This window comes from Eretmochelys imbricata, chromosome 22 (genome assembly GCF_965152235.1).
Source record: "Eretmochelys imbricata isolate rEreImb1 chromosome 22, rEreImb1.hap1, whole genome shotgun sequence".
Lineage (NCBI taxonomy): Eukaryota > Metazoa > Chordata > Testudines > Cheloniidae > Eretmochelys > Eretmochelys imbricata.
The window spans coordinates 9,716,316-9,736,030 of NC_135593.1; the positions used below are offsets into that span (position 1 = coordinate 9,716,316).

General features: G+C 59.3%; 1 protein-coding gene across 4 annotated transcripts in view; it reads right to left on the reverse strand.

Moving 5' to 3' along the window:
- The window catches only part of LOC144278430 (opioid-binding protein/cell adhesion molecule), a 335,321-nt gene that overhangs the window by 17,825 nt on the left and 297,781 nt on the right, over positions 1-19,715 (reverse strand). For 2 of the 4 annotated variants that reach the window (XM_077839720.1, XM_077839719.1), the window contains 3 exons: positions 18,230-18,350; positions 17,410-17,561; positions 15,677-15,703 (listed from right to left, as the gene is read on the reverse strand). In XM_077839720.1, the coding sequence (XP_077695846.1) occupies positions 15,677-15,703; positions 17,410-17,561; positions 18,230-18,350 (300 nt within the window). The remainder of the gene's footprint in view (positions 1-15,676; positions 15,704-17,409; positions 17,562-18,229; positions 18,351-19,715) is intronic. The other 2 variants (XM_077839722.1, XM_077839721.1) reach the window with 1 other exon arrangement.

Genomic DNA, 19,715 nt, shown 5'->3' on the forward strand with positions numbered 1-19,715 from the left:
TGCTTCATGGAGAGACACGCCCCCGCCTTGCCCCTGACACGCCCCCCCCCCCCAGGCTGAAGGCATGAAAGCACAAGCCTCACATGCCCCCCCAGGCTAAAGGCATCCTCAAACAACGACACGCCCCCTGACACGCCCCCGCCACACCCCCAGAAGTTAGAAGGCTTCTAGACAGACACGCCCCTCACACGCCCCCGCCACGCCCCCCCAGACTGAAGATGTTGGCGAACCACAACCCTGACACGCTCCTGCCATGGTCCCTCACACCCCCAGGTTAAAGGCATTCTTGAACCACGACACGACCCTGACACGCCTCTGACACGCCCCCGCCACGCCCCCAGCAGGTAGATGCTTCATGTACAGACACACCCCTGACACGCCCCCGCCATACCCCTGACACGCCCCCCCCAGGCTGAAGGTATGAAAGAACAAGCCTCACACGCCCCCCCAGGCTAAAGGCATTCTCGAACAACAACACGCCCCCTGACATGCACCCAGAAGTTCGATGGCTTGTAGACAGACACGCCCCTGACACGCCCCCGCCACGCCCCCGCCAGGCCCCCAGACTAAAGGCATCGGCGAACCACAACCCTGACACGCTCCTGCCATGCCCCCTCACACCCCCAGGTTAAAGGCATCCTTGAACCACGACACGACCCTGACACGCCTCTGACACGCCCCCGCCACGCCCCCAGAAGGTAGATGCTTCATGTACAGACACACCCCTGACACGCCCCCGCCATGCCCCTGACACGCCCCCCCAGGCTGCAGGTATGAAAGCACAAGCCTCACAGGCCCCCCCAGACTAAAGGCATCCTCGAACAACGACACGCCCCTGACGCCTCTGACACGCCCCCGCCACACCCCCAGAAGTTAGAGGGCTTGTAGACAGACACGCCCCTGACACGCCCCCGACACGCCCCCAGACTAAAGGCATCGGCGAACCACAACCCTGACACGCTCCTGCCATGTCCCCTCACACCCACAGGTTAAAGGCATCCTTGAACCACGACACGACCCTGACACGCCTCTCACACGCCCCCGCCACGCTCCCAGAAGGTAGTTGCTTCATGTACAGACACACCCCTGACACGCCCCCGCCATGCCCCTGACACGCCCCCCCCCCCAGGCTGAAGGCATGAAAGCACAAGCCTCACACGCCCCCCCAGGCTAAAGGCATCCTCGAACAACGACACGCCTCTGACACGCCCCCGCCACACCCCCATAAGTTAGAAGGCTTCTAGACAGACACGCCCCTGACACGCCCCCGCCACGCCCCCCCAGACTAAAGATGTTGGCGAACCACAACCCTCACACGCTCCTGCCATGGTCCCTCACACCCCCAGGTTAAAGGCATCCTTGAACCACGACACGACCCTGACACACCTCTGACACGCCCCCGCCACGCCCCCAGCAGGTAGATGCTTCATGGACTGACACGCCCCCGCCATACCCCTGACACGCCCCTCCCAGGCTGAAGGCATGAAAGGACAAGCCTCACACGCCCCCCCCAGGCTAAAGGCATCCTCGAACAACAACACGCCCCTGACACGCCCCCGCCACACCCCCAGAAGTTAGATGGTTTGTAGACAGACACGCCCCCGACACGCCCCCGCCAGGCCCCCGCCAGGCCCCTAGCAGGTAGATGCTTCATGGAGAGACACGCCCCCGCCTTGCCCCTGACACGCCCCCCCCCCCCAGGCTGAAGGCATGAAAGCACAAGCCTCACATGCCCCCCCAGGCTAAAGGCATCCTCAAACGACGACACGCCCCCTGACACGCCCCCGCCACACCCCCAGAAGTTAGAAGGCTTCTAGACAGACACGCCCCTCACACGCCCCCGCCACGCCCCCCCAGACTGAAGATGTTGGCGAACCACAACCCTGACACGCTCCTGCCATGGTCCCTCACACCCCCAGGTTAAAGGCATTCTTGAACCACGACACGACCCTGACACGCCTCTGACACGCCCCCGCCACGCCCCCAGCAGGTAGATGCTTCATGTACAGACACACCCCTGACACGCCCCCGCCATACCCCTGACACGCCCCCCCCAGGCTGAAGGTATGAAAGAACAAGCCTCACACGCCCCCCCAGGCTAAAGGCATTCTCGAACAACAACACGCCCCCTGACATGCACCCAGAAGTTCGATGGCTTGTAGACAGACACGCCCCTGACACGCCCCCGCCACGCCCCCCGCCAGGCCCCCAGACTAAAGGCATCGGCGAACCACAACCCTGACACGCTCCTGCCATGCCCCCTCACACCCCCAGGTTAAAGGCATCCTTGAACCACGACACGACCCTGACACGCCTCTGACACGCCCCCGCCACGCCCCCAGAAGGTAGATGCTTCATGTACAGACACACCCCTGACACGCCCCCGCCATGCCCCTGACACGCCCCCCCAGGCTGCAGGTATGAAAGCACAAGCCTCACAGGCCCCCCCAGACTAAAGGCATCCTCGAACAACGACACGCCCCTGACACGCCTCTGACACGCCCCCGCCACACCCCCAGAAGTTAGAGGGCTTGTAGACAGACATGCCCCTGACACGCCCCCGACACGCCCCCAGACTAAAGGCATCGGCGAACCACAACCCTGACACGCTCCTGCCATGTCCCCTCACACCCACAGGTTAAAGGCATCCTTGAACCATGACACGACCCTGACACGCCTCTGACACGCCCCCGCCACGCCCCCAGAAGGTAGATGCTTCATGTACAGACACACCCCTGACACGCCCCCGCCATGCCCCTGACACGCCCCCCCCCCCCCAGGCTGAAGGCATGAAAGCACAAGCCTCACACGCCCCCCCAGGCTAAAGGCATCCTCGAACAACGACACGCCCCTGACACGCCTCTGACACGCCCCCGCCACACCCCCATAAGTTAGAAGGCTTCTAGACAGACACGCCCCTGACACGCCCCCACCACGCCCCCCCAGACTAAAGATGTTGGCGAACCACAACCCTCACACGCTCCTGCCATGGTCCCTCACACCCCCAGGTTAAAGGCATCCTTGAACCACGACACGACCCTGACACGCCTCTGACACGCCCCCCGCCACGCCCCCAGCAGGTAGATGCTTCATGTACAGACACACCCCTGACACGCCCCCGCCATACCCCTGACACGCCCCGCCCCCCAGGCTGAAGGCATGAAAGGACAAGCCTCTCACGCCCCCCAGGCTAAAGGCATTCTCGAACAACAACACGCCCCCAGAAGTTAGATGGCTTGTAGACAGACACGCCCCTGACACGCCCCCGCCACGCCCCCGCCAGGCCCCCAGACTAAAGGCATCGGCGAACCACAACCCTGACACGCTCCTGCCATGCCCCCTCACACCCCCAGGTTAAAGGCATCCTTGAACCACGACATGACCCTGACATGCCTTCGCGACGCCCCCAGCAGGTTGATGCTTCATGTACAGACACACCCCTGACACGCCCCCGCCATGCCCCTGACACGCCTCCCCCAGGCTGAAGGCATGAAATCACAAGCCTCACACGCCCCACCAGGCTAAAGGCATCCTCGAACAACAACACGCCCCTGACACGCCTCTGACACGCCCCCGCCACACCCCCAGAAGTTAGAGGGCTTGTAGACAGACACGCCCCTGACACGCCCCCGCCACGCCCCCCGCCAGGCCCCCAGACTAAAGGCATCGGCGAACCACAACCCTGACACGCTCCTCCCATGCCCCCTCACACCACCAGGTTAAAGGCATCCTTGAACCACGACACGACCCTGACACGCCTCTGACACGCCCCCGCCACGCCCCTAGCAGGTAGATGCTTCATGTACAGACACACCCCTGACACGCCCCCGCCATGCCCCTGACACGCCCCCCCCAGGCTGATGGCATGAAAGCACAAGCCTCACATGCCCCCCCAGGCTAAAGGCATCCTCGAACAACGATACGCCCCTGACACGCCCTCGCCACACCCCCAGAAGTTAGAAGGGTTCTAGACAGACACGCCCCTGACACGCCCCCGCCACGCCCCCCCAGACTAAAGATGTTGGCGAACCACAACCCTCACACGCTCCTGCCATGGTACCTCACACCCCCAGGTTAAAGGCATCCTTCAACCACGACACGACCCTGACACGCCTCTGACACGCCCCCGCCACGCCCCCAGCAGGTAGACGCTTCATGGACAGACACACCCCTGACACGCCCCCGCCATGCCCCTGACACGCCCCCCCCCAGGCTGATGGCATGAAAGCACAAGCCTCACATGCCCCCTCAGGCTAAAGGCATCCTCGAACAACGACACGCCCCTGACACGCCTCTGACATGCCCCCGCCACACCCCCATAGGTTAGAAGGCTTCTAGACAGACACGCCCCTGACACGCCCCCGCCACGCCCCCCCGGACTAAAGATGTTGGCGAACCACAACCCTCACACGCTCCTGCCATGGTCCCTCACACCCCCAGGTTAAAGGCATCCTTGAACCACGACACGACCCTGACACGCCTCTGACACGCCCCCGCCACGCCCCCAGCAGGTAGATGCTTCATGGACAGACACACCCCTGACACGCCCCCGCCATGCCCCTGACACGCCCCCGCCGCACCCCCAGAAGTTCGATGGCTTGTAGACAGACACGCCCCTGACACGCCCCCGACACGCCCCCGCCAGGCCCCTAGCAGGTAGATGCTTCATGGAGAGACACGCCCCCGCCTTGCCCCTGACACTCCCCCCCCAGGCTGAAGGCATGAAAGCACAAGCCTCACACGCCGCCCAGGCTAAAGGCATCCTCGAACAACAACACGCCCCTGACACGCCTCTGACACGCCCCCAGAAGTTAGATGGCTTGTAGACAGACACGCCCCTGACACGCCCCCGCCACGCCCCCGCCAGGCCCCCAGACTAAAGGCATCGGCGAACCACAACCCTGACACGCTCCTTGCATGCCCCCTCTCACCCCCAGGTTAAAGGCATCCTTGAACCACGACACGACCCTGACACGCCTCTGACACGCCCCCGCCACGCCCCCAGAAGGGAGATGCTTCATGTACAGACACACCCCTGACACGCCCCCGCCATGCCCCTGACACGCCCCGCCCCCCAGGCTGAAGGCATGAAAGGACAAGCCTCACACGCCCCCCAGGCTAAAGGCATTCTCGAACAACAACACGCCCCCTGACACGCCCCCAGAAGTTAGATGGCTTGTAGACAGACACGCCCCTGACACGCCCCCGCCACGCCCCCGCCAGGCCCCCAGACTAAAGGCATCGGCGAACCACAACCCTGACACGCTCCTGCCATGCCCCCTCACACCCCCAGGTTAAAGGCATCCTTGAACCACGACATGACCCTGACATGCCTTCGCGACGCCCCCAGCAGGTTGATGCTTCATGTACAGACACACCCCTGACACGCCCCCGCCATGCCCCTGACACGCCTCCCCCAGGCTGAAGGCATGAAATCACAAGCCTCACACGCCCCACCAGGCTAAAGGCATCCTCAAACAACAACACGCCCCTGACACGCCTCTGACACGCCCCCGCCACACCCCCAGAAGTTAGAGGGCTTGTAGACAGACACGCCCCTGACACGCCCCCGCCACGCCCCCCGACAGGCCCCCAGACTAAAGGCATCGGCGAACCACAACCCTGACACGCTCCTCCCATGCCCCCTCACACCACCAGGTTAAAGGCATCCTTGAACCACGACACGACCCTGACACGCCTCTGACACGCCCCCGCCACGCCCCTAGCAGGTAGATGCTTCATGTACAGACACACCCCTGACACGCCCCCCGCCATGCCCCTGACGCCCCCCCCCAGGCTGATGGCATGAAAGCACAAGCCTCACATGCCCCCCCAGGCTAAAGGCATCCTCGAACAACGATACGCCCCTGACACGCCCTCGCCACGCCCCCAGAAGTTAGAAGGGTTCTAGACAGACACGCCCCTGACACGCCCCCCGCCACGCCCCCCCAGACTAAAGATGTTGGCGAACCACAACCCTCACACGCTCCTGCCATGGTACCTCACACCCCCAGGTTAAAGGCATCCTTCAACCACGACACGACCCTGACACGCCTCTGACACGCCCCCGCCACGCCCCTAGCAGGTAGATGCTTCATGGACAGACACAACCCTGACACGCCCCCGCCATGCCCCTGACACGCCCCCCCCAGGCTGATGGCATGAAAGCACAAGCCTCACACGCCCCCCCCCCAGGCTAAAGGCATCCTCGAACAACGACACGCCCCTGACACGCCCCCGCCACACCCCCAGAAGTTAGATGGTTTGTAGACAGACACGCCCCGACACGCCCCCGACACGCCCCTGCCAGGCCCCCAGACTAAAGGCATCGGCGAACCACAACCCTGACACGCTCCTGCCATGCCCCCTCACACCCCCAGGTTAAAGGCATCCTTGAACCACGACACGACCCTGACACCCCTCTGACACGCCCCCGCCACGCCCCTAGCAGGTAGATGCTTCATGGAGAGACACGCCCCCGCCTTGCCCCTGACACGCCCCCCCCCAGGTTGAAGGCATGAAAGCACAAGCCCCACACGCCCCCAGGCTAAAGGCATCCTCGAACAACGACACGCCCCCTGACTTGCCCCTGCCACACCCCCAGAAGTTAGATAGCTTGTAGAGAGACACGCCCCTGACACGCCCGCGCCACGCCCCCAACAGGCCCCCAGACTAAAGACATCGGCGAACCACAACCCTGACACGCTCCTTGCATGCCCCCTCACACCCGCAGGTTAAAGGCATCCTTGAACCACGACACGACCCTGATACGCCTCTGACACGCCCCCGCCACGCCCCCAGCAGGTAGATGCTTCATGGACAGACACACTCCTGACACGCCCCCCCCCATGCCCCTGACACGCCCCCCCAGGCTGCAGGTATGAAAGCACAAGCCTCACACGCCCCCCCAGACTAAAGGCATCCTCGAACAACGACACGCCCCTGACACGCCTCTGACACGCCCCCGCCACACCCCCAGAAGTTAGAGGGCTTGTAGACAGACACGCCCCTGACACGCCCCCGCCACGCCCCCGCCAGGCCCCCAGACTAAAGGCATCGGCGAACCACAACCCTGACACGCTCCTGCCATGCTCCCTCACACCCCCAGGTTAAAGGCATCCTTGAACCACGACACGACCCTGATACGCCTCTGACACGCCCCCGCCACGCCCCCAGCAGGTAGATGCTTCATGGACAGACACACTCCTGACACGCCCCCCCCATGCCCCTGACACGCCCCCCCAGGCTGCAGGTATGAAAGCACAAGCCTCACACGCCCCCCCAGACTAAAGGCATCCTCGAACAACGACACGCCCCTGACACGCCTCTGACACGCCCCCGCCACACCCCCAGAAGTTAGAGGGCTTGTAGACAGACACGCCCCTGACACGCCCCCGCCACGCCCCCGCCAGGCCCCCAGACTAAAGGCATCGGCGAACCACAACCCTGACACGCTCCTGCCATGCTCCCTCACACCCCCAGGTTAAAGGCATCCTTGAACCACGACACGACCCTGACACGCCTCTGACACGCCCCCGCCACGCCCCCAGACGGTAGATGCTTCATGTACAGACACACCCCTGACACGCCCCCGCCATGCCCCTGACACGCCCCCCCCAGGCTGAAGGCATCAAAGCAGAAGCCTCACACGCCCCCCCAGGCTAAAGGCATCCTCGAACAACGACACGCCCCTGACACGCCTCTGATACGCCCCTGCCACACCCCCATAAGTTAGAAGGCTTCTAGAAAGACACGCCCCTGACACGCCCCCGCCAGGCCCCCAGACTAAAGGCATCGGTGAACCACAACCCTGACACGCTCCTGCCATGCCCCCTCACACCCCCAGGTTAAAGGCATCCTTGAACCACGACACGACCCTGACACGCCTCTGACACGCCCCCGCCACGCCCCCAGAAGGGAGATGCTTCATGTACAGACACACCCCTGACACGCCCCCCGCCATGCCCCTGACACGCCCCCCCCCCCAGGCTGAAGGCATGAAAGCACAAGCCTCACACGCCCCCCAGGCTAAAGGCATCGGCGAACCACAACCCTCACACGCTCCTGCCATGGTCTCTCACACCCCCAGGTTAAAGGAATTCCTGAACCACGACACGCCTCTGACACGCCGCCGACACGCCCCCGCCACGCCCCCAGCACGTAGATGCTTCATGGAGAGACACGCCCCCGCCTTGCCCCTGACACGCCCCCCCCCGGCTGAAGGCATGAAAGCACAAGCCTCACACGCCCCCAGGCTGAAGGCATCCTCGAACAACGACACGCCCCTGACACGCCCCCGCCACACCCCCAGACGTTAGATAGCTTGTAGACAGACACGCCCCTGACACGCCCCCGCCAGGCCCCCAGACTAAAGGCATCGGCGAACCACAACCCTGACACGCTCCTGCCAAGCTCCCTCACACCCCCAGGTTAAAGGCATCCTTGAACCATGACACGACCCTGACACGCCTCTGACACACCCCCGCCACGCCCCCAGCAGGTAGATACTTCATGTACAGACACACCCCTGACACGCCCCCGCCATGCCCCTGACACGCCCCGCCCCCAGTCTGAAGGCATGAAAGCACAAGCCTCACACGCCCCCCAGGCTAAAGGCATCGACGAACCACAACCCTCACACGCTCCTGCCATGGTCCCTCACGCCCCCAGGCTGAAGGCATCCTCGAACAACGACACGCCCCTGACACGCCCCCGCCACACCCCCAGAAGTTAGATAGCTTGTAGACAGACACGCCCCTGACACGCCCGCGCCACGCCCCCAACAGGCCCCCAGACTAAAGACATCGGCGAACCACAACCCTGACACGCTCCTTGCATGCCCCCTCACACTCCCAGGTTAAAGGCATCCTTGAACCACGACACGACCCTGACACGCCTCTGACACGCCCCCCGCCACGCCCCCGGCAGGTAGATGCTTCATGTACAGACACACCCCTGACACGCCCCCCCCATACCCGAGACACGCCCCCCCAGGCTGCAGGTATGAAAGCACAAGCCTCATACGCCCCCCCAGACTAAAGGCATCCTCGAACAATGACACGCCCCTGACACGCCTCTGACACGCCCCCGCCACACCCCCAGAAGTTAGAGGGCTTGTAGACAGACACGCCCCTGACATGCCCCCACCAGGCCCCCAGACTAAAGGCATCGGCGAACCACAACCCTGACACGCTCCTGCCATGCCCCCTCACACTCCCAGGTTAAAGGCATCCTTGAACCACGACACGACCCTGACACGCCTCTGACACGCCCCCGCCACACCCCCAGAAGGGAGATGCTTCATGTACAGACACACCCCTGACACGCCCCCGCCATGCCCCTGACACGCCCCCCCCCGGCTGAAGGCATGAAAGCACAAGCCTCACACGCCCCCCAGGCTAAAGGCATCGGCGAACCACAAACCTCACATGCTCCTGCCATGGTCCCTCACACCCCCAGATTAAAGGAATTCCTGAACCACGACACGCCTCTGACACGCCGCCGCCACGCCCCCGCCACGCCCCCAGCACGTAGATGCTTCATGGAGAGACACGCCCCCGCCTTGCCCCTGACACGCCCCCCCCAGGCTGAAGGCATGAAAGCACAAGCCTCACACGCCCCCAGGCTGAAGGCATCCTCGAACAACGACACGCCCCTGACACGCCCCCGCCACACCCCCAGACGTTAGATAGCTTGTAGACAGACACGCCCCTGACACGCCCCCGCCACACCCCCGCCAGGCCCCCAAACTAAAGGCATCGGCGAACCACAACCCTGACACGCTCCTGCCAAGCTCCCTCACACCCCCAGGTTAAAGGCATCCTTGAACCATGACACGACTCTGACACGCCTCTGACACGCCCCCCGCCACGCCCCCAGCAGGTAGATGCTTCATGTACAGACACACCCCTGACACGCCCCCCGCCATGCCCCTGACACGCCCCGCCCCCAGTCTGAAGGCATGAAAGCACAAGCCTCACACGCCCCCCAGGCTAAAGGCATCGACGAACCACAACCCTGACACGCTCCTTGCATGCCCCCTCTCACCCCCAGGTTAAAGGCATCCTTGAACCACGACACGACCCTGACACGCCTCTGACACGCCCCCGCCACGCCCCCAGCAGGTAGATGCTTCATGTACAGACACACCCCTGACACGCCCCCCGCCATACCCCTGACACGCCCCGCCCCCCAGGCTGAAGGCATGAAAGGACAAGCCTCACACGCCCCCCAGGCTAAAGGCATTCTCGAACAACAACACGCCCCCTGACACGCCTCTGACACGCCCCCGGCACACCCCCAGAAGTTAGATGGCTTGTAGAGAGACACGCCCCTGACACGCCCCCGCCACGCCCCCGCCAGGCCCCCAGACTAAAGGCATCGGCGAACCACAACCCTGACACGCTCCTCCCATGCCCCCTCACACCCCCAGGTTAAAAGGCATCCTTGAACCACGACACGACCCTGACACGCCTTCGCGACGCCCCCAGCAGGTTGATGCTTCATGTACAGACACACCCCTGACACGCCCCCGCCATGCCCCTGACACGCCTCCCCCAGGCTGAAGGCATGAAATCACAAGCCTCACACGCCCCACCAGGCTAAAGGCATCCTCGAACAACAACACGCCCCTGACACGCCCCCGCCACACCCCCAGAAGTTAGAGGGCTTGTAGACAGACACGCCCCTGACACGCCCCCGCCACGCCCCCCGCCAGGCCCCCAGACTAAAGGCATCGGCGAACCACAACCCTGACACGCTCCTCCCATGCCCCCTCACACCCCCAGGTTAAAAGCATCCTTGAACCACGACACGACCCTGACACGCCTCTGACACGCCCCCGCCACGCCCCTAGCAGGTAGATGCTTCATGTACAGACACACCCCTGACACGCCCCCGCCATGCCCCTGACACGCCCCCCCCCAGGCTGATGGCATGAAAGCACAAGCCTCACATGCCCCCCCAGGCTAAAGGCATCCTCGAACAACGATACGCCCCTGACACGCCCCCGCCACACCCCCAGAAGTTAGAAGGGTTCTAGACAGACCCGCCCCTGACACGCCCCCGCCACGCCCCCCCAGACTAAAGATGTTGGCGAACCACAACCCTCACACGCTCCTGCCATGGTCCCTCACACCCCCAGGTTAAAGGCATCCTTGAACCACGACACGACCTTGACACACCTCTGACACGCCCCCGCTACGCCCCCAGCAGGTAGATGCTTCATGGAGAGACACACCCCTGACACGCCCCCGCCATGCCCCTGACACGCCCCCCCCAGGCTGAAGGCATGAAAGCACAAGCCTCACACGCCCCCCCCCCCAGGCTAAAGGCATCCTCGAACAACGACACGCCCCTGACACGCCCCCGCCACACCCCCAGAAGTTAGATGGTTTGTAGACAGACACGCCCCTGACACGCCCCCGCCACGCCCCCGCCAGGCCCCCAGACTAAAGGCATCGGCGAACCACAACCCTGACACGCTCCTGCCATGCCCCCTCACACCCCCAGGTTAAAGGCATCCTTGAACCACGACACGACCCTGACACGCCTCTGACACGCCCCCGCCACGCCCCCGGCAGGTAGATGCTTCATGTACAGACACACCCCTGACACGCCCCCCCATACCCGAGACACGCCCCCCCAGGCTGCAGGTATGAAAGCACAAGCCTCACACGCCCCCCCCAGACTAAAGGCATCCTCGAACAACGACACGCCCCTGACACGCCTCTGACACACCGCCGCCACACCCCCAGAAGTTAGAGGGCTTGTAGACAGACACGCCCCTGACACGCCCCCGCCACGCCCCCGCCAGGCCCCCAGACTAAAGGCATCGGCGAACCACAACCCTGACACGCTCCTGCCAAGCTCCCTCACACCCCCAGGTTAAAGGCATCCTTGAACCACGACACGACCCTGACACGCCTCTGACACGCCCCCGCCACGCCCCCAGAAGGGAGATGCTTCATGTACAGACACACCCCTGACACGCCCCCGCCATGCCCCTGACACGCCCCCCCCCCCCCCTCCCCCGGCTGAAGGCATGAAAGCACAAGCCTCACACGCCCCCCAGGCTAAAGGCATCGGCGAACCACAACCCTCACACGCTCCTGCCATGGTCCCTCACACCCCCAGGTTAAAGGAATTCCTGAACCACGACACACCTCTGACACGCCGCCGCCACGCCCCCGCCACGCCCCCAGCACGTAGATGCTTCATGGAGAGACACGCCCCCCGCCTTGCCCCTGACACGCCCCCCCCAGGCTGAAGGCATGAAAGCACAAGCCTCACACGCCCCCCAGGCTGAAGGCATCCTCGAAGAACGACACGCCCCTGACACGCCCCCGCCATACCCCCAGACGTTAGCTAGCTTGTAGACAGACACGCCCCTGACACGCCCCCGCCACGCCCCCGCCAGGCCCCCAGACTAAAGGCATCGGCGAACCACAACCCTGACACGCTCCTGCCATGCTCCCTCACACCCCCAGGTTAAAGGCATTCTTGAATTACGACACGATCCTGACACGCCTCTGACACGCCCCCGGCACGCCCCCAGCAGGTAGATGCTTCATGGACAGACACACCGCTGACACGCCCCTGCCTTGCCCCTGACACGCCCCCCCCCCCCCAGGCTGAAGGCATGAAAGCACAAGCCTCACACGCCCCCCCAGGCTGAAGGCATCCTCGAAGAGCGACACGCCCCGACACGCCCCCCGCCACACCCCCAGACGTTAGATAGGTTGTAGACAGACACGCCCCTGACACGCCCCCGCCTCGCCCCCGACTAAAGGCATCGGCGAACCACAACCCTGCCATGCCCCCTCACACCCCCAGGTTAAAGGCATCCTTGAACCACGACACGCCCCTACACGCCTCTGACACTCCCCCACCACACCCCCCCCCCAGACTAAAGGCATCGGCGAACCACAACCCTGACACGCTCCTGCCATGCCCCCTCACATCTCCAGGTTAAAGGCATTCTTTACCACGACACGCTCCCCCCCCCATGCTAACGGCATCCTCGAACCACAACCCTTATACGCCCCCGCCACACCCACCCCCCTCCAGACTAAAGGCATCATCAAACCACAAGCCTGACAGACACCCCCCCCCACCCCCCCACTATGCCCCTGACATACCCCGGCGCCCTGCCCCCAGGTTAACGGTATCACTGAACCACGAGCCTGACCTGCCCCCACCACACACCCTTAGGCTTGTAGCAGCCTCGAAACTACCCCGCATAGCCTTGAGACCCCCCCTCCACCTCCGCCCGCTATGGCCCTTATATGCCCTCATAGGGGCTAGGCAGCCTCGAAACATGCACCCGCTATATCCCTGACGCCCCCCCCGCCCCATGTGCTTGCATTAGCTCTGATACATGTCCCCGTACACTGAGGACCCTTCCCCCAAAACACCCTGGGTGTCCTCATGTCAGAACCCACTTCCATCCATACCCTCCCCATGTGTGGGCTGACTGTCTGCTCTTATCTGTACCCCTGTGCCCAATGCTCCCTCTCTGCTCTGCGTGCAAGGAGAGCCATCCAGTCACACTGCATTGCGGGGTGGTTTTTGTGGGGGAGAAACACATCCAGCGAAGGACAAAGCAGGGACAATTGCCTTTATTTAATTGGTGACCTCAAGCACGTGTTGTCCCCCCCCCCCCCCCCGACCCGGGCCCACCCGTGTCCAAAACTAGCCCTGAACGTTAATATTGTGTCTCTCATTGTAACGGCTGGCACTCTTTCCTCAAGAGCAGTGTGTCTTTACAAAGCCCTTCCATCCAGGACGTCTGCCACCCTGTTTCATGTTCTCCCTCTCGAGCAGCTTTCCCGTACAGGGAATGCTGTGCTGAAGAGCAGCAGCTGTTGATTAGTGCACAGCAACCTGGACCCAAGCCTCATATCTCGGGAGGCAAAAGTGAAGGAGAGCTGCAGGAGGGAAGGGACTATACAGCACAGAAATAGCTGAGTTAATTCCTACAGCTGGGGTAGAATGGAATCCAACCGTAACAATGAGTTAATGAGAAATGATAATGGAACTGTGTCTAGCCACTGATTACAAATCATATACTTTAATAATATACAGAATTGTGTATAGTCACTCTCTTCGATTACGTAAAACAAAGACGTTTATTTCCATCCTAGCCGCTTTGTTCGAGAATGAAACTATGAAACCAGACTCTATTATACCTAGCAAGGAGGCTTTGCCTTGGCTTCGCTTTCTTCTGGTCATTCAGCACTTCAGTGGTGCAAGGTTTACCTTACAAATAGCCCTACCCCCCCCTGTACAAAATCCATAAAGCTGTTTGCATTAGAACTGAAGTGAGGCAATAATGGGCGTATTTCTGTTCATCATAGATTTTGTAAAGATTTGGTCTACCCCGAATTAAAAATCTGGGCTTCTCGCAAACTGACAGTGTCCCTTTAACCATGTCCCGAAGGGGAAAAATATATACATTAGGAGGGTGCCCCTTCTGATGTCTTTATGATGTACAAAGGCAGCCTTATATATTTATTTAATTCATCAAGCATATGTTCGTTTGTTTGAAGCTATTAGAAGTAGCAGAAATATGAAGTCTGGTCATCTCTGCTTTCACTGGAAGACTTGCTGGGGTCTCAGAGAAAAGTTTGCCAAGCTTTGTCAGCCTTTGGTGATGGAATAGTGAATAATTAACAGAGAGAACTTTTCTTCTGTTTGTGGGACATTTGTGTTCAACAGGTTTAATCATAAAAACAAGAACAATAGTAATTAATCAGGTTTCAGTTCCTCGGTATTGGGGATGTCCAAATCCTCCAAGTTCTCTAGTGGACATAGTGTAAACAAGACCTCCATTTCTAATGGAGAAATGAAGCAAGTGCATACTTCTTCCCGTGTCCTCACAACTCAAGCACCTTTTAAATATATCATAAAGAAACCAAAAAAGGGCACACACCCAATCTTTGCTGGTCACCTTTAAGACAAAATCCTCAACCATCTTGCGGCAGAGGTGCCCTCAGATTGGTTCTGCTGTGTATGTGCCCTGAGGGTTCTGAGTTGTTTAAATGTAGAAAGCAAATAAGCGTCCGACCTGGCGTAAACTGTACAGCCCCACTGATATCAATGGATTTGCACCCACTCAGAGATCTGAAATTGAAATGTGCAGGGAACTCCTCAAAGCATAAGCCGATCAGATAAACTCTGCAGCCTCTCTCTGCAGGATTTTAGGAACGCTGCAGACCGCTGGCACTTACTGATAGTCATTTGTCCAAACCCTTTGATTATCCGAATGAACGTCATGTCCCCTGTTACATTTGTATAACTCAGTTTGCCCTGCTTTGTACAAAACAACTAGAGTCTCATTCGATCACGGCCGACCAAAATAACGGCACTGCAAAGCCGTGCATGGGTCCGTGAAACTGGAATACACTTTGCCAGATTGATTTCTGCAAAGATGGGACCAAGGCGGCTGTGACTAATGTGTATTTATACAAACTGGCTCCTTCCTGCTTAGAAGAAAAATCCGTGCCTGGTCTTTTCCTTCCTTCCATCCTTCCTTAGAACAGATCGCTGGCCTTAAATCTACGCATGCTTGCCCATTTGGGCTGATGTAGGAGTCAGTCATCATTCGTAACAAGCCTACGAGGCAAAGGCGTCTGGGTGTTGCAAGCAAATGAAGGGAGGAACATGCTGTACCAACCTGCCAGTGCTGTGGGTTCACTTATTTCTAAAACAGAGGACGATGGAGACAGACAGAGAGAGAACAGAAAGGGGAGGGGGAGAAAATACATAGTTCATGTTTTCAGACAGTTGATGAAAGAATGATCATTAGAAAGGTGAGTACACACTGATAATAATGCACATGCCGCTGACATGGTTACACAGGACAGACAGGAAGTGTGGTTACCATCGGGAAAAATGACAGCGTCTCTCTCCATACATCCCGACTCACATTTGCTTGTCTACATTTGAAAGACAATTCAGATTAAGGGAGGCTGTGAATTTAAAGCACAGTAGCTATTCCTGAATAACTCTGTGCGTGGACATACTTCTTTCAGAATAAGCAAGCTTTGTTCTGGTTTAGCTTAATCCAATTTGAAAATGGATTAAGCTACACAGGAACAAGGCAATCTTATTTCAGAATAAGAGTGTCCACACGTGGAGTTATTTGAGAATAGTTATTCTGGGATAACCCCAGGTGTAGAAAAGCCCCCAGTGATGAGAGTCTACTGCAGAGGAAGCTATATCCTATTCGGCCTTGGGTGTCAGAACAAGTATCAGATAAGTACATGGGATCACAGTGACTGGGGCTGAGGCATAGGGAGAGTACACGACCAGATTTTCAGATGCCAGGTGACACTGGCAGGTGAACTCAACAGCCAGCAATCTAGGAGGGACTAGGAGACAATAAACATGAACCCCTCCACTCTGTGACACATCAGTTTTGCAGAATGCAACCCTGGCTTTAAAGGGAGGCCCTGGCAGAGCAATGTCTCTGACCCCTGGGCCCACTCACTGCATTGCCCTGAGAAAATACTGAACAGGTCGGCTGGCAAGGACTGTGACCATGGAGGTGGCATTTTGGAGGCACGGGCGTGAAGGTGGAAGCGGTTTAGTGAGGTGCAGGACTAAGACGGAGACCACTACAAAGGTATGGAAGGGTCTGCTTTCCTTTTCCAGGCGAGGGGACCAGATCTCTTTCCCAAGGCTGCGTAGTCTAGTGGAACAAGACTGGGACTGGGAGCCAGGCTTACCTAACCCCAGCTCAGCCACTGACTCCTACCCACTCATCTGTACTCACTGCATGTCTCAGTTTACCTATCTGTAAAATGCAGGAGACAGTGCCTGCCTACTTCAGAGAAGTGCTGGGAGGAGTCATTCATGTTTGTACAGTGCTTTGGAGACACGAGGCTTTAGATTTAATATCATCGTTGGGGCAAGGGGAGGAGTGTGTGTGTGTGGGGGGGAGTTGGTGAAGTGACATCACATTTTGCTCACAGAAAGAGAAAACGGCTCCCTTTAATACTCGGCTGCTAGCAGTATACATCTGTGTGCATTAGTGAATAAGCAGGGTCGGGTTCTTCTAAGCATAAGGGCCTTGTTTATTTGCAGCTTGGACATGAGGAGGAAGCATTGAATTAAATGGCCAGAGTCCACTTCCTCAGGATGGTGGGTTCATTGCTGTGGTAACATCCCTTCTCTTGTTTTGCCTCACACCTCTCTGCAGGCGAGATTCAGATTCACTCTTCCCCCAGAGGACCCAGCACAGGCCTATGCCACGTAAGCCCTGAAAGTAAGGCGCCAACAGCCTTGGACTGGCACTTTGCAGGAAGTTGTATTCCACCCTTTGTGAGGCTTGGTGGTTATCCAGCTCCCTCCGTCAGTACCGGCAGCGTCTCCTCACAAAGCACAGGCTCAGCCCCTCATACCTACCGTACAGAATTATACTGGCATTGGTGTTCCCCAGCTTGTTAGTGGCCACGCAGGTGTAGTTGCCGTAATCCTTCTCCGAGACATTGAAGAAGGTCAGCGTGGACATTCGACCTTTGTTCTCGATTCTCACTCCATCCAGCCCATTGGCTAACCTGCGGGGCGAGAAAGACGAAGGGCCGGGCCCCCCAGTGACAGGAGCGATCAATTCCCATCCCCATGCAGTCACACCAGCTATATCTAGGTTAGTGGGGAAAGCCCCACTAGTCCCCAAATCAGGACCTCCCAGCTGGCTGTCACCAAGACACTGGGCTAGCTCCTCGGCTGGTCTAAAGCAGAGTGGCTTTCCTCATAGTGGAGCTATGCCACTGCCCCAAAGTCTCCCCCTCCACCTGAAGGTTCCCCGATCCTGGATATTTTCTGCCAGGTTATTGAGAAGGTTCTTCCAGCTAAGGGGACCCCCAGACCAGGCCATCACTGAGCGTTCGTCTACACTGGAGCGGGGAGGTTTAATTTCCAGCCGAGGTGTAGACACCCATGCTAGCTCTGCTCGAGCTAGACTGCTAAACACAGCTGTGAGATTTGGGACCTGGATGTTTTAATTGCAGATCCCGATGCACCTCCCACAGGATCCTTTACTTAAAGAGACGTCTGCAGCAAGATCCCCCTACCCCACCCCCTATAAATATATTAAAATGAAGTGTAATTCTCTCTCCTTCCCATGCTGACAGATGGCCATCCTGACCCAGGGAATTCAGCACTCCCCATCTGTGCCAAGAATGCAGCCTGGGATCTGCCAGGCCCTGGCAGCTTGTTTAGGTACCTGGTTTCTTCTTTAAACCACTGAAATTCTGCGACAGGGACGGCGGAGGCCTCGCAGCGCAAGATTCCCTTCTGGCCCACCGAGGCACCAGTGTTCTTGGCATTGGAGATGTACGGTGGGTCTGCAGAGCAAAGGGACGTTATTCCGGAGGGAGGGCTGGGGCCCCTGGATACAGTACTGCTGCCGTGAGGGGCTCCGGATCCCAAGCACAAGCTGGGCTCAGAGAGACGTGGGGATGAGGAGGGGTGTTCAGGATGGTGAGGGGATGTGGAGCCGTGTTGTTATGAGGCTGGTTGGAACCCAGTCTAGATTGTGCCCTCCTGGGATGGCGGCGGGGGGCCACAGATCCCCACCCATGAGCGACAGTATTAGGCACTGACCCTTCATATAAAGGACACACAATTGACTGCCATTGCTTTGCTCAGCATCTTTCCCCTTCCCTTCTCAACCCACCCCTGAGCCATCTCCTTTCTCCTGTCTCTCCTTCCACCCCTCATCTGCCCCCTTTGGCCTGTGCTCTCCCCCATTTACTTCTGGGGCTCTCCTTTCCCATGTGGGGTGGGAACACAGCACCCCTAATTGTGTTGGGGCAGGGTGGAAATTGGGCTCATAGCAAGAGGGAAAAGCCATGTGTGAGCAGGGACAAAAGGAGCCACCCTGCCCCTGAGCCCAGCTGGTGGTGGGGGAGGTGGACCGAAAGCTAGGACAGCTTGGACAGCTGAGGTGGTGGGGCTGGCAGCAAGTATGCCCCATCCAGCAGAGAGGGCCAGAGACGGAGGAGAGCCAGGGACACTCCCAGCACAACGTGGTCACCCCTCCCTGCAAAAATGGCCAATATCTGGCCAACATGGGATAGTCGAGAGGGTGAGCATCTAAGAGCTGTTTGTCGGACGTCATGAAATGAGATGTCCTAGAAGGGCGGAGGACCACACAGTGACCTCCTGCACCACGACCAACACTCATTGGACTCCTTGTGAGCAGTCTCAGTAAAGCAACCAAAGGCAGAAACGGCCAGGGAGACCAAAGTCTCCTCTCGCCCCCTCGCCGGATCAACACTGGGGCACACGTAGATGATATTTGGACTATTGCTACCCATGCCCCATCTCTTGCTCTGGGGACAGAGAGAAAGATTCAGGCCCAGGGTAGCCAAGTCAGCACTAGGTCATTCAGAAATGAATAAGGTGAATGCCAAGCGTCAATTCAGATACACATTGAACCTCTGGTCCTCCCACCATCTGCCCCAGACCACATGACTGTGGGAAACACACATTTCACAAGCGATATACCGCATGCACAGGATGGAAACTAGGAGCCTGCAGAATGAGAAGAGACGCTCCATTGTAGGGTGCTGTCCCTGATGTCCCTAATCCCACCTTTGGATGCGGATTGGACGAGTCCGCTAAATAGGGACACTTCGAAGGCACAAGGCTCTTTCCTTCCTTCAGGACTCCTCTGATTCATAGCCACGTAGTTCGCACACCCGAGT